Source organism: Parasteatoda tepidariorum, chromosome 7, assembly GCF_043381705.1.
Source record: "Parasteatoda tepidariorum isolate YZ-2023 chromosome 7, CAS_Ptep_4.0, whole genome shotgun sequence".
Taxonomy (NCBI): domain Eukaryota; kingdom Metazoa; phylum Arthropoda; class Arachnida; order Araneae; family Theridiidae; genus Parasteatoda; species Parasteatoda tepidariorum.
Window position 1 is genome coordinate 89,809,961 of NC_092210.1, and position 12,010 is coordinate 89,821,970.

Here is a 12,010-nt window from a genome sequence, read left to right on the forward strand (position 1 = left end):
AGGAAAACTACATTATTTTTGTGGTTTACTACAACTATAATTACATACTTCGATAATATTATTATAGATTTTTAAGTGTGTTATTTTATGCAGCGATCAGAAAAACTACGTTATTTTTGTAGTTTACTATAACTATAATTATATACTTCGTTGATATTATTATAGATTTTTAAATTCATGATTTTATGCAGTGATCAGGAAAACTACATTATTTTTGTGGTTTACTACAACTATAATTACATACTTCGATAATATTATTATAGATTTTTAAGTGTGTTATTTTATACAGCGATCAGAAAAACTACGTTATTTTTGTAGTTTACTGTAACTGTAATTATATACTTCGTTGATATTATTATAGATTTTTAAATTTATGATTTTATGCAGTGATCAGGAAAACTACATTATTTTTGTAGTTTACTACAACTACATTATTTTTGTAGTTTACTACAACTACATTATTTTTGTAGTTTACTAGATTTTCTTAGATTTATAGATTTTTAAATGTATGATTTTATGCAGTGAGCAGAAAAACTACATTATTTTTGTAGTTTACTAGATCTACAACTACTTTGTTACAAATGTAGTTAACTACAACTAATTTTTTTAATGTTGTGACTACAAACTACTTTACCACTTTATATAATGCTAATGAATCCGGTTCTGAACTGAGCGTATGAATTATAAAAATGGATGTTTCTTTGCAGGTGACCTGGACGTGGTGAGCATGAGCTTAGTGTCTCAGACACAGTTTGCCCCCCTGCCCGAGGCCCTATGCAAGGCTGTATATGATCTGACATCTGAAGGATTTGTCGCCTCCATACCAGTCATCTCCAAAAAACTGAAGAGTGCATTTCCCGAACTCATCTTACCCAGTGAGAATATCCTCTGCAAAACATTAGGTGAATCTCTTTCATTATTTTAGAGAACTGATTTTAAATTCAAAACCACTAAATATAACAAGTTATCCACAAAGAATCAAAACTTCTGTGATTAATTCTCCAAATCAGATTTGTCTGAGTCTTTAGTAAAAATGAGTTCTCATTTAGTGAGCTGCAATGGCTGATAGGGCGTTCAGATTTCAATGAGGTTAACCGGGTTTGAATACCGGCGGTGGCTGGTCTATACGAATTCCGCATCCACAATGCTGACGTGAAATATTCTCTCTAGTAAGAGGATGATGGCTTAGAGTTCCCTTGCCGCCTGGCTAACAGTAGGAGGTTCTCATGGTCTCGTTCTCCATGTTACGCAAATGCGAGTTAGTTCCATCCAAAAGTCCTCCACGAAGGCAAATTTACTTGATCCAGGAGTTTCCTTGTCTTCTGAATTGGGTTCAAAATTACAAGGCTACTGAGTTAAATATTAGTAGTCGTAAACCCAAAAATTGGGTCGGCTGTTCAACGACGGATTTAACACAAAATAACCAAGAGTATAGCCACGTAAGTACATATCTAATCAAACCTTTAAAATTAAGTTTAAAAAAAGTAAATAGAATAAGAAATAAAGAAAAAAAACGAGTTGATGCAAGTCCCGTTGCTCTTGTTGTCGTCGGCCATTAAGTCAGAGGTGTGTGATAGTTCTTGTTTTCTAGTGGCGCCATCTGTGGCCAAGAATTTGACTTCTTCCACAGCCATACGTCACACCAGTTTTATAGGGTGGGCCCATTCATACAGTCATGTAACATGGGCCCAGTCACCATTTACTGCAAGGTGAGCTTTCGGCGGCCTGGACTCCCATTCTCACAAACATGAGACCAGCGCCCTGCCAACCTGGCTATCTCGGCCCAATGCAAGTCATTGTAGCCATGTGTTCCTTCGCCAAATTTGTACCATTAATTTGTGACTTGATTCTCGACTGAACTTTTCCGGTGAAAATAAAATGAACAATAACTATCCATCGATTTATTTTTTGGTGAAAAAAAAATCAGATTTGAAATTTCAATTTGGATATTGAATTTAAAATTGGTAAAATACATTATAATTTGTTGTTTTAGAAAAGAGTTAATTGATAAATGGTAAAATACTAGAGGTGTACTAAAAAGTAAAATAATAATCAAAAAATAAATTTAGGTTTAGTTTTTACCAATCTAATAGGCATCTTGTCAGCTGATTACATATTTAAGTTAATATGTTATGTTATATGTTAATATTTATTCTGCAGTGGTAGCGTTATCCACGAATCGAAATGCAAGAACCCATATTTAAAATTAAAGTACTTTTTTTTTGGAAAAATCCTAATTTGCAATAAAAAAACAGGGGTTCGTTTAAAATTTTTAAGTTACCCTCCGTTTCAATCCAAGAAAGGGAGCAGGGTTTGAAAATACATAGCCCACCTTGTTATTATTATTTTTTTTTTTAAATCGAAAACCCGGAAATTAATCAGAAACATTTACATTTTTTCCCCTCAGTTCTCAATAAGATTGCTTAAGTTAAATAGTTGGTAACTATTTATTACTTGTTTTGTTTAATTGTAAGCATTTTTTAGTTTAAGAGTTTTAGTTTATTTCATTATTATTTCTATTTCTTAACCACAGATCGTAGCATAAAAATTTTAAATTATTGAATTAAAAGATACTAAATTTTTTTACAGCATTAACACATATTTAGTAGCTGAGTCTATTGGAATAAAATTCAAATTGCTCGATTTACAACTTAATTTACTACAACTTTATTTACAATTTTGGTTTTTAAATTCCTACTCCACCTTTGTTTACTGTGAAATTAAATTTGGTTACTATTAAATTAATTAATTACTATAAATTTAATAAAATTATTTTTCGCCAAACAGATTGTTTAGTAATGTTGTGTAAAGTTAATTTCTAATAACTGATTTTATTTATTATTTTAATTGCTAATTTTGACTAAAAACTATTTTGTATAAAGCTTATGAAAGGAAATATTACTTAATGATTTTGCAATTATTAAACAGTAATTAAGTTACATGTCGATTTTAATATGTCTTTCCTAAAATGTTATGTAATAATACAGGATTACTTTAAAATAAAAGAAATTCACTTCTGGTTTAAAGCATTTAATATAGATTAATAATAGAAATCGAGTCACGATAGTATTAGGAAAAGATATAAAGTAAATACGTTTAAAAAATGATTAAATGAATGATTTATAGTTCGAATAAACTTTTCGATGTTTTTTTTAAATTTTTTTTTTTTTACTCCAAAACTTTTTTCTTCATGTAGAATGATATTAATTATATTTTAAACCCCTACAAACTGTTAAGATAGGCAAAATTTATCAAAAGTTAAGAACAAAATAATAATTTTATTTAAATTATAAAATATTCGTTTTAGAAACCTCAAACATGAACAATGTGCTCATCATAAGAGCCGTCCTAATCCATCCTAAATCAAAACATTTCAATTTAGATTAATTATATAGTAATTAAATCTAAATAAAATTTATCTTGAATTTTTTGTTTAGTGACAGTAATTTTACTTTTGAAGTAAAATCCATTGATCTAGCGCAGTTAATTTTCAGAGGGAAAAAAATCCAGTTTATGAAAAACCCAAGAGGATTTTTTTCTGATTGGACCCACTTTACCTAACCCAGAAAAATAACCCAGATATTTAGAAAAATATCTCATACTTGAATTTTTAGATTTTTGATTCGATATTTAATTCCTGGGATCGAGCATTCACTTTCCAATGAGGTGAACCGGGTGCGAACCCCTGCCATGGTCGATCGATACGAATTCCACACCCAACTCGCACCGACCACAGTACTGACATAAAATATCTTCAGTGGTAGACGGATCACGGGTCAGAGTCCTTTAACAGTCGGGCTAACCTTGGGAAATTTTCGTAGTTTTCTTCTCCATGTAACTCAAATGTGGGTTAGTTCCATCAAAAAGTTCTCCACGAAGGCAAATTCCCCCCATTATTCGATCCAGGAGTTTCCTTGTCTTCTGGATTGGGTTTAAAATTACAAGGTTACGGAGTTGACTATTAGTAGTCGTAAGCCCAAAAAATTGGGTCAGCTGTCCGACAACGGTTACATATATAACATAAAATATTAGCCACAGAGTATTTCAATTATTTCTTTTATTTTTTGTCATCTTACAAACTCATCTAACAAAAAAAATTTTTTTTTTTGCAGGTACTTTAATTAAGGAACGTAAATTATTCCACACGGGCAGCGGTTATGCTGTAGTTACTCCTGATACCTTCAGACTCCTGGCCATGTCCCCTCCTTTGGAGAGACAAATGTTGTTGACCAACGAAGAAGCCATTGTCCGGTTACATGGCACTGCATATACTGTAGATGATGGCCGGACAACCTGCACCCAGACACAGCAACAAGAGATTCTCACTGCCTGGTCATCGGCCGAGAGGATTCTCGAACCCAGAAAACATGGTATACATTCTTTTTTTTTAATTGTCACCGTTTATCAGTGTTACCAGGTGTCGATGACCGTTCACCCCCAGATGGCGTTGTAAAATACCCTAAAAATAACAAGAAAAAAAAAAGAAAAAAAAAAGAAGGAAAAAAAAAATTCCAAAATTTTTCTTTCCTCNGTATTGAAAAAAAGTACAAAAGTTAAATAATGTATTGAAAACGTTGCTTTAATACTTTTTAATATTTTATTATCAACAAATTAATCTTTTTTTACATTTCAATCGTTCCATTATCTTTAATTTTTACTAAAATATTTAAGATATTTTTTCCAACACTTTTTGACTCGCACATTTTTTCATAAATATTTTATTATCAACGATATAGTCTTTTTAATTCGAACATTATGCTTAAATTTGTGATAAAATATCCAACATATTTTCGTCAATACTTTCTGATTAGTATATGTTTTAGCTGCTAAACATTTTTAACATAGAAGAGGTAGGTAAAAAATTTTGAAAACCATTAGAAAGTTCATATGGAACGCGAGCATCAGCTGTAGTTATAGACATTTCTCAATTTGTCTCTAATAATATTTAGTGTGGAGAAACATCTCTCCACAGCTGCATTTGAAAACAGAATACTTAATAACCATGCGCATTATTTTAAATAATTTTAATTCAAATTCACCAAACGTACAGGTTAATCGAGCTAAATAATAACTTGCTGCATTTAGCAAAGGGGTTAAGTAATAAAATTAAATCTTTTTGTTTTGGTTTAACATATTGATTTTCATATTACCATCTCACATATTCAGTTACAAAATTTGATATTAGAACGTGACCAAAATGAAACTAGTAAAATTCACAAATAACCCTAAAACAAATTCCCCTAAAATACCCACTGAAGATTTTAAAAAATCCCCCTAAATTTAGGGGTAAAACCCCCAATCTGGCGACACTGCCGTTCATTTTAGTTAAAAAAAGTTTTATACCTCTCTGTAAAGTGACGGATTGTTTTCAGTAGGTTATTTTTATGAAACGATGGTTGAGGTTTCTAACTATAATCCTTGTGGCACAGACATTGTCCTAGAACGTTACAGAGTTCTGATTTTTTTTTAAAGTTAAAAATTAAAAAAAAAATCTTCTCTACAGAAATTAACACTTAATATTTGAATCATGCGTTTAGATAATCACTTTTTGATGTGCTCAATTTACACCGACAGTATCGTAAATCGATGTAATGTTTCTATTGTATTTTCGGCAGTCAACGTGAGGATTTTAAATATCTCGATATATTTCAAACAATATGGAAAATTCGAATTGTTCATTTGAGTATTTACTTTTTAAGGCAATAATTCCGAATTTTTTGGCATTTACTGCGATTGATTTCTCTATAGTTTTTTAAATTTTTTATACGATATTATTGATGACAACAACCTAATCTCGAAACGAAACACACATTTGAGGAGTCCAATTCGCGTGATTTCGTCATCGATCTTTTTTTTTCTTCTTTGGCAATTGCTGCTACGGATTTCAAGATTTTTAATTATTTTTTTAATTGTGATGATTATTTGCAAAATGCGAAGGAAATAATTAGTGTGTGTGCGAGCATATCACCCATAGTATTACAATAAAAAATTCAATTAAAAAAATGTAAACACAGTGCTTCTGTTATTTTAAATGAGATACGTTTGTTATTATGAAAAGTCTCTTGCACAAATATATGAGTGTAAAGAGAGTTTTGTCGCTCGAAAAAGTTTTGCTGCAGGGACAATAATATTTCTGCAGAAATGCTTCATTTAAATAAAACAATTGGATGATCTCGGTTATTTAAAGGATTACAAAAACCTTTAACATTTAATGGCGGCCCGCGAAGCCTTTTTTTGTGGCCCGCGAACTAAAATATATTAGTTGTCATTTTTTTTTTGCGGACAATTTTCGCAAAAAATCTATATTTTGTGAATATAATTTAGCATGCGTGTATCAGAAATTTTCTCGAAGAAATTCTCCGATTTAACTTTTTGAAACCACTCATTTTGGACGGCAATAGAAACACACATTTGTAAATTTTAAATGTAAATATCTATTCTCTGGTGGTTGCAGCAGACAAACCTCAATTTTGTCATTGAACATTCTGTGTGCTGTTATGTAAGTTTTAATACCAACCTTTTTAAAGTTTTATATCTTAACAATTAGATATATGTTGCACATTAAAGTTATTGTAGCCCGACTTTTTTAATATGCAATTAAATATTTTTAAGAACCTACTTCTTATTTTAATTTGTAATTCAATACTTTTGTTTTGTACAACTTGGTAAAAATCTGACAGTATTATTTAATGTTCCTTTAAACATAAAAGAGTCCTACATAAAATTTTGATCAAGTTGAGGCCCGCCATTTCATTTCTGTTTTTAATTGTGGCCCCCCGGCCTCATGTAAGTTGGAAACACCTATCATAGAGGTAACTGAATACAATCATTACTGCGCGGAGCGCCATCTGTTGGATTTTAGAAAATATTATTATTAACATTGAGAAATATTATTAAGAAGGATGATGTTTCAGGAAAACTGAAAAGGTGTCACTCTCTGAAATTGCTGAGAGGTGAGAGACTTTCTCGGAGTAACTCTTTCAAGTCCAACACACACCAAGACTTCAGGAACAGCAACGAAGCCATCAAAAGTATAACCTCTTTTTTATTTATTTTTTCAATTCCTCCTATTAGTTCACACTCTCAACTATTATCTTGTTCGAATCGTTCATAAAATACTTTTTAATTCATCCACTCTCAAGTTCAAACATTAGTTCATTCATTAAATAAGGATGAACGAAAAACGAAATGGAATTTTCTGATGGGTTAAGCCAGTGGTCGGCAAAGTGCGGCTCCAGAGCCGCATGTGGCTCTTTGGCTCCTTAAGTGCGGNTTATAAAGCAGAATAAGCCTTGAGCCTGCAAATGCACGCATAATAGTAATAATAATAAAAGATTGTGAGATTCAAACCAGCTACCTTTACACTTCCATTTTAGGATGTGAGAACAGCCCAAAACCTTACAAAAATATAAGGTGCTTTTGAGGTTGTTTCGAAGTTGATAGATGTAAAAAATATACCTGATGTAGAAAATGAGGTTATGCTTTGCCCCCAAAATAACCTCATTAATAAACCTGAATTTCAACCCCATTTACACCTTACAAAATCAGGTAGGTTGGTGGGTACTTTATCTTCGTCGCAGTAAAGCTGCACAATGGGCTATTGGCGACGGTCTGGGAAACATCCCTGAAGATGATCCGAAGACATGTCATCGCAATTTTGATCCTTTGCAGAGGGGATGGCTCCTCTGCTTTGGTAGCCCGACAACCCGCGTGCGAAGTCGAGCACTTCACAGTAAAACAGTTTAACGAGGACCTATGTCCCTTTGCTGACTGATCAAAGCGGTCACCCATTCGCACACTGACTGCAGCCAGTGATGCTTGACTTCAGTGTTCTATTGGGTACCGTGTCTTGAGGATCAGTCCACTGCGGGAGCTTGGTGTAATCTTCCTCAATTTTTAATGTAAAAATTTAAAAACACACTTATAAGCGCTCGATTATGTACTAACTTGAAACAGTACACAATTTCAGCACCAGATTCGAATAGGTATTACACTGCAGATTTTACCGTGTATAAAAGGATTTCATAATATATAATTTCCCCCCTCTTCTGTTCTGTTAAGCCTGATTGGAATTCCTATTAATGTTATTTCTGTGCTATGTGTTGGTTTATTTAAAAACTAATTTCATTTCAGGAATTAGCGTGGCAAATCCTGAACTAACTGTTCTAACTTATAGTCTGTTCAACGAGAACTGAGAGTGAAAGTAAACAAAGCAGCGTGCTATTTGGCGCAATACCGTTGTCTGCTTGGCTCTGATTTAATGACAAATAGCGCCTATCAGTCAAGCAAACACTCTTATTTCTTAGAGGGTTGTTTGTTTCGCCGTGGTGTCTTTTTGCAGGTGTTTCATGAGCAATATAGAAAATAAAGTTATGAATTTAAGTCCTCCTAAAAAACAACAGAAGAAATCTTACATAAGTAAAGCCGAGAAGGAAATAATATTGAAAATTTATAAAACAGAAGTGCATTCAAAACCAGATGTTCCAATCATTGATGTGGCTGACCATGCGGTTTCTGCTTCGGGAGTTAGCACAGCTTCTGTTTTCAGAATTATTAAAGAATATAAAAGGGATAGTATATTACATTCACCGAAGAGAACTAAATCTCGTAAAATTTTTTTGGATGACATATTGACGATTTCGACAAAAATGCTGTAAGAAGAAAAGTTCATGATTTTTTCCGCCTTAACGAAATTCCGACAATAAACAAAGTTCTCAAAGCTGTAGACGATGATTCTAATTTGCCAAACCTTAAGGGAACGATATTTTATTCCCTGTTAAAAAAATTTAGACTTCAAACATACTTCCCTTAGAAAAATAAAGATAACAGTTTAAAAATACAAATAAATGCAGTTCCTTCAAATATATTTTTAAATCCATCGGTGAAACATAAAATTTTTTTTAAATATCACTTAACTTTTAATAAATTTTAAAAAAAATTGTAATTATGAAAATAAAGAGTATTTTTTTAACATATTCTTTCAACTCTATACGATTTTACGATGGAATTATAAAAGTTATGTTTTACATAGAAATTTATGCAAAATATATTAAAACTAATTTAATTTAAACTTTAAAAAAAATACATTAAAACTACTTTCAAAATAAAATAATGTGTTTACTGAAAAAATTAGAAACGTATTTCCATGTAAATATTTTAATTTCACGCTTTCTTATCTAATTTTAAGGTATCAAAAACCGAATATCGTTTTCCTATAAAAGCGAAGGCTCTGTCGATTCAAACGAAATCGCCCATTCAGCGAAGACACAGTTGAAGTGGCAAACGTTGGCGATCAAACAGCAACCCTTATGTTTACTTCCACTATCAGTTCTCTTCGTTTTATTGCCCGGGAAATCACGTGGTAGGATCCAGTTTTCCCTCCTTCATTTCTTTATTATTTTGGTCGTCATCAACATAAAACTAATAAAAGCCATAACGGTATTGTTTTTAACGTTAAAGGTTGAATTTAAAGTTATTTTCATGTACTGCTATTATTATACGCTTTTAATTCAAGAGTTTAAAACTAAGAGTATTTTTTTTATTACTATTAAAATATANATTCAACCAATTTTTCTTAATTTCATGACTACTGTATTCAACATATTTTCAAAACATATTGTTTACCATGCTAACAGCTGCATAAATACTTGAAACTTTGAAAATAATCTTTTTTTTAATACAACAATTAATGTCCGATGGCCCATTGCTTTAAAAAATATTCTATACAAATGAAATTGACTGTGGGCGGGGGTACCCGCTGGGCGGGGCTACCCGACTCTCCCCTATAATATAGTACCGACTGTCCCTACCCGACTCTCCCCTATAATTCAGCTCTGCATTTCAAGATAAAATCATGTGGCTAAATCTTATTAACCATTTTAAATTATTATTTTTGTGCAAATAACATTAATATACCATTATGAATTACAGTTAAAGAAATCTGTTAAATTATTTAGAACGTAACGATCAGCCTCATGCACAATTAGATGCAAAGTGAAAGTAGTGTTTAAGATATCCGCCCGTTTTGGTAGGTGAAAATTTTAAATTATAGTTGTGAACTCATCAAATTTGTTTGAACAATATATATTGTAATAACATGAATGTTATTCTTTTTTAAAAAAAGGATTACTTAGAAAAATTACTTCTGTTCACTAATCGATCTAAATATTATTTATAATATTCATAGATAATAATATTTGGACGTGAGAAATGGAGGCACAAGCGTAAGCAAACAAAATTCCGTTTAGTACATACATGTTAAGTGAATAATTTTAAAAGTAGAAAAACTGTATTTTTTCTCCGAGAAACAACTATTATTTCGAAGCAATCATCGGGATTGATGAGCGGCAGCGAACCGGGGACTTAACCCCCCCAGTAATAATATATAAATTTAAGTGTATACTACAAGATCAATTGAGTGAGGATTAAACAGAACTCTTTTTAGTGCGTGTATCACGTTAAGTGAATAATTTCAACTTTTGTAAACACAAGCATTTTTCTACGGAGAAGCAAACAATTATTGTGAAGGAGATTGGCGAGCGACAGCGAACAGGGGGCTTAGCCCTCTAGTACAAGAAAAAGAAAGCAATGAAGGGCATTGTTTATATCTTTTTTTGGGGGGCGGCACACTTTTAACGATTTCGAAATTTGACGGCACACAATGAAAAAAATTAGTTTAAAAGTTGTTTACTTACCCATAATACACTGTGTTAAATAGTTAGTGATAATAATTTTGAATGTGAAATGAAATAATGTGTACTGCAAAAGCACGTTTATTAAGGGATTAATTATTTCTTTCGACTAATTTTTTACTAGTTAGAACAGTTATTCATTTTTTTTGCTAGTTAATAATTGTTAGCTTGTTTTCTATAGCTATTGACTGTTATTTTTTTGTGATTTCTTGTTAACTAGTATTTTTGGTGATTATTAATTGCTAGTTTATTTTTCTGTTAGTTATCCTTTGTTAATATGTTTTTATAAATATTAATTGCATAGCTTACTTTAATGATTAGCTTTTATTTCCATTTGAAAGTTAATATTTAGCTTGATTTCCTTTGCTGATTAATGATTTTAATAGTCATTAAATTTCCTACTTATTTCAACATTTTTTAAAATTGTCAAAGACAATTTAAACACTTCCTTCTTATTTTAAGATTGTCAGAGACAAGACAGTCCCTGACAAAGATGTTCACGCGGTTAAAGCGTGGAAAAATTATAAAATGTATATATTTACAGGGTTATTCATAATTCCCTCCGGGGTTTCGAATCGTTATAGTAAAAAAAAAAGAAGACGAATATGAAAAAAAAAGAAGCATATGAAATTATTCCGAAACTATTCAAGTTTTACTTACATACATTACATGTGTTCTATGTGTGAACCCTTGGTCACACGGCATACATCAATGCGATAGTCCAGTTCCTGCCCGGAAGGAATTATGAAAAACCCTGTATATATAATATTATATATATATATATATATACACTTTTCTTTAATTTAAACTTAACTCGTAATAAAAAAAAGTATTATAATTTTTATTGCCTCATTTCTAATATTTGGCGGCACATTTTAAGAATTTGGCGGCGCACAAAAGTGCCGCGGCACAGTGGTTGAGAATCACTGGTTTATATAAATGTGGGTAACAGTAAAGAATTCGCGAGGGTCGCAAAAAGAGAGACCAACACTTTGTCGTGTTATGCGTACGTTCAATTAATCATTTCTCCTCCCTTAATTTTTTAGTTATAAAAACAAAATTTAAAAATTATCTTATTTATCAGTGCAAGTTTATGGCCAATTCTTTACCATAGGTAAAATTTTCAAGGAGAAAAAAGACNGCCCGGAGGGAATTATGAATAACCCTGTATATATAAATATTATACATATATATACACTTTTCTTTAATTTAAACTTAACTCGTAATAAAAAAAAGTATTATAATTTTTATTGCCTCATTTCTAATATTTGGCGGCACATTTTAAGAATTAGGCGGCGCACAAAAGTGCCGCGGCACAG

General features: G+C 31.6%; 1 protein-coding gene across 3 annotated transcripts in view; it reads left to right on the forward strand.

The window, feature by feature from the left end:
- Nucleotides 1-12,010, forward strand: part of LOC122269156 (uncharacterized) — a 112,886-nt gene that overhangs the window by 81,984 nt on the left and 18,892 nt on the right. For all 3 annotated transcript variants that reach the window (XR_011637122.1, XM_071182933.1, XM_071182934.1), the window contains exons 2-4: nucleotides 708-902; nucleotides 4,113-4,370; nucleotides 6,915-7,031. Coding sequence is in view for 2 of the 3 variants with exons in the window: in XM_071182933.1 (XP_071039034.1) it covers nucleotides 708-902; nucleotides 4,113-4,370; nucleotides 6,915-7,031 (570 nt within the window). In the remaining variant the exon portion in view is untranslated. The remainder of the gene's footprint in view (nucleotides 1-707; nucleotides 903-4,112; nucleotides 4,371-6,914; nucleotides 7,032-12,010) is intronic.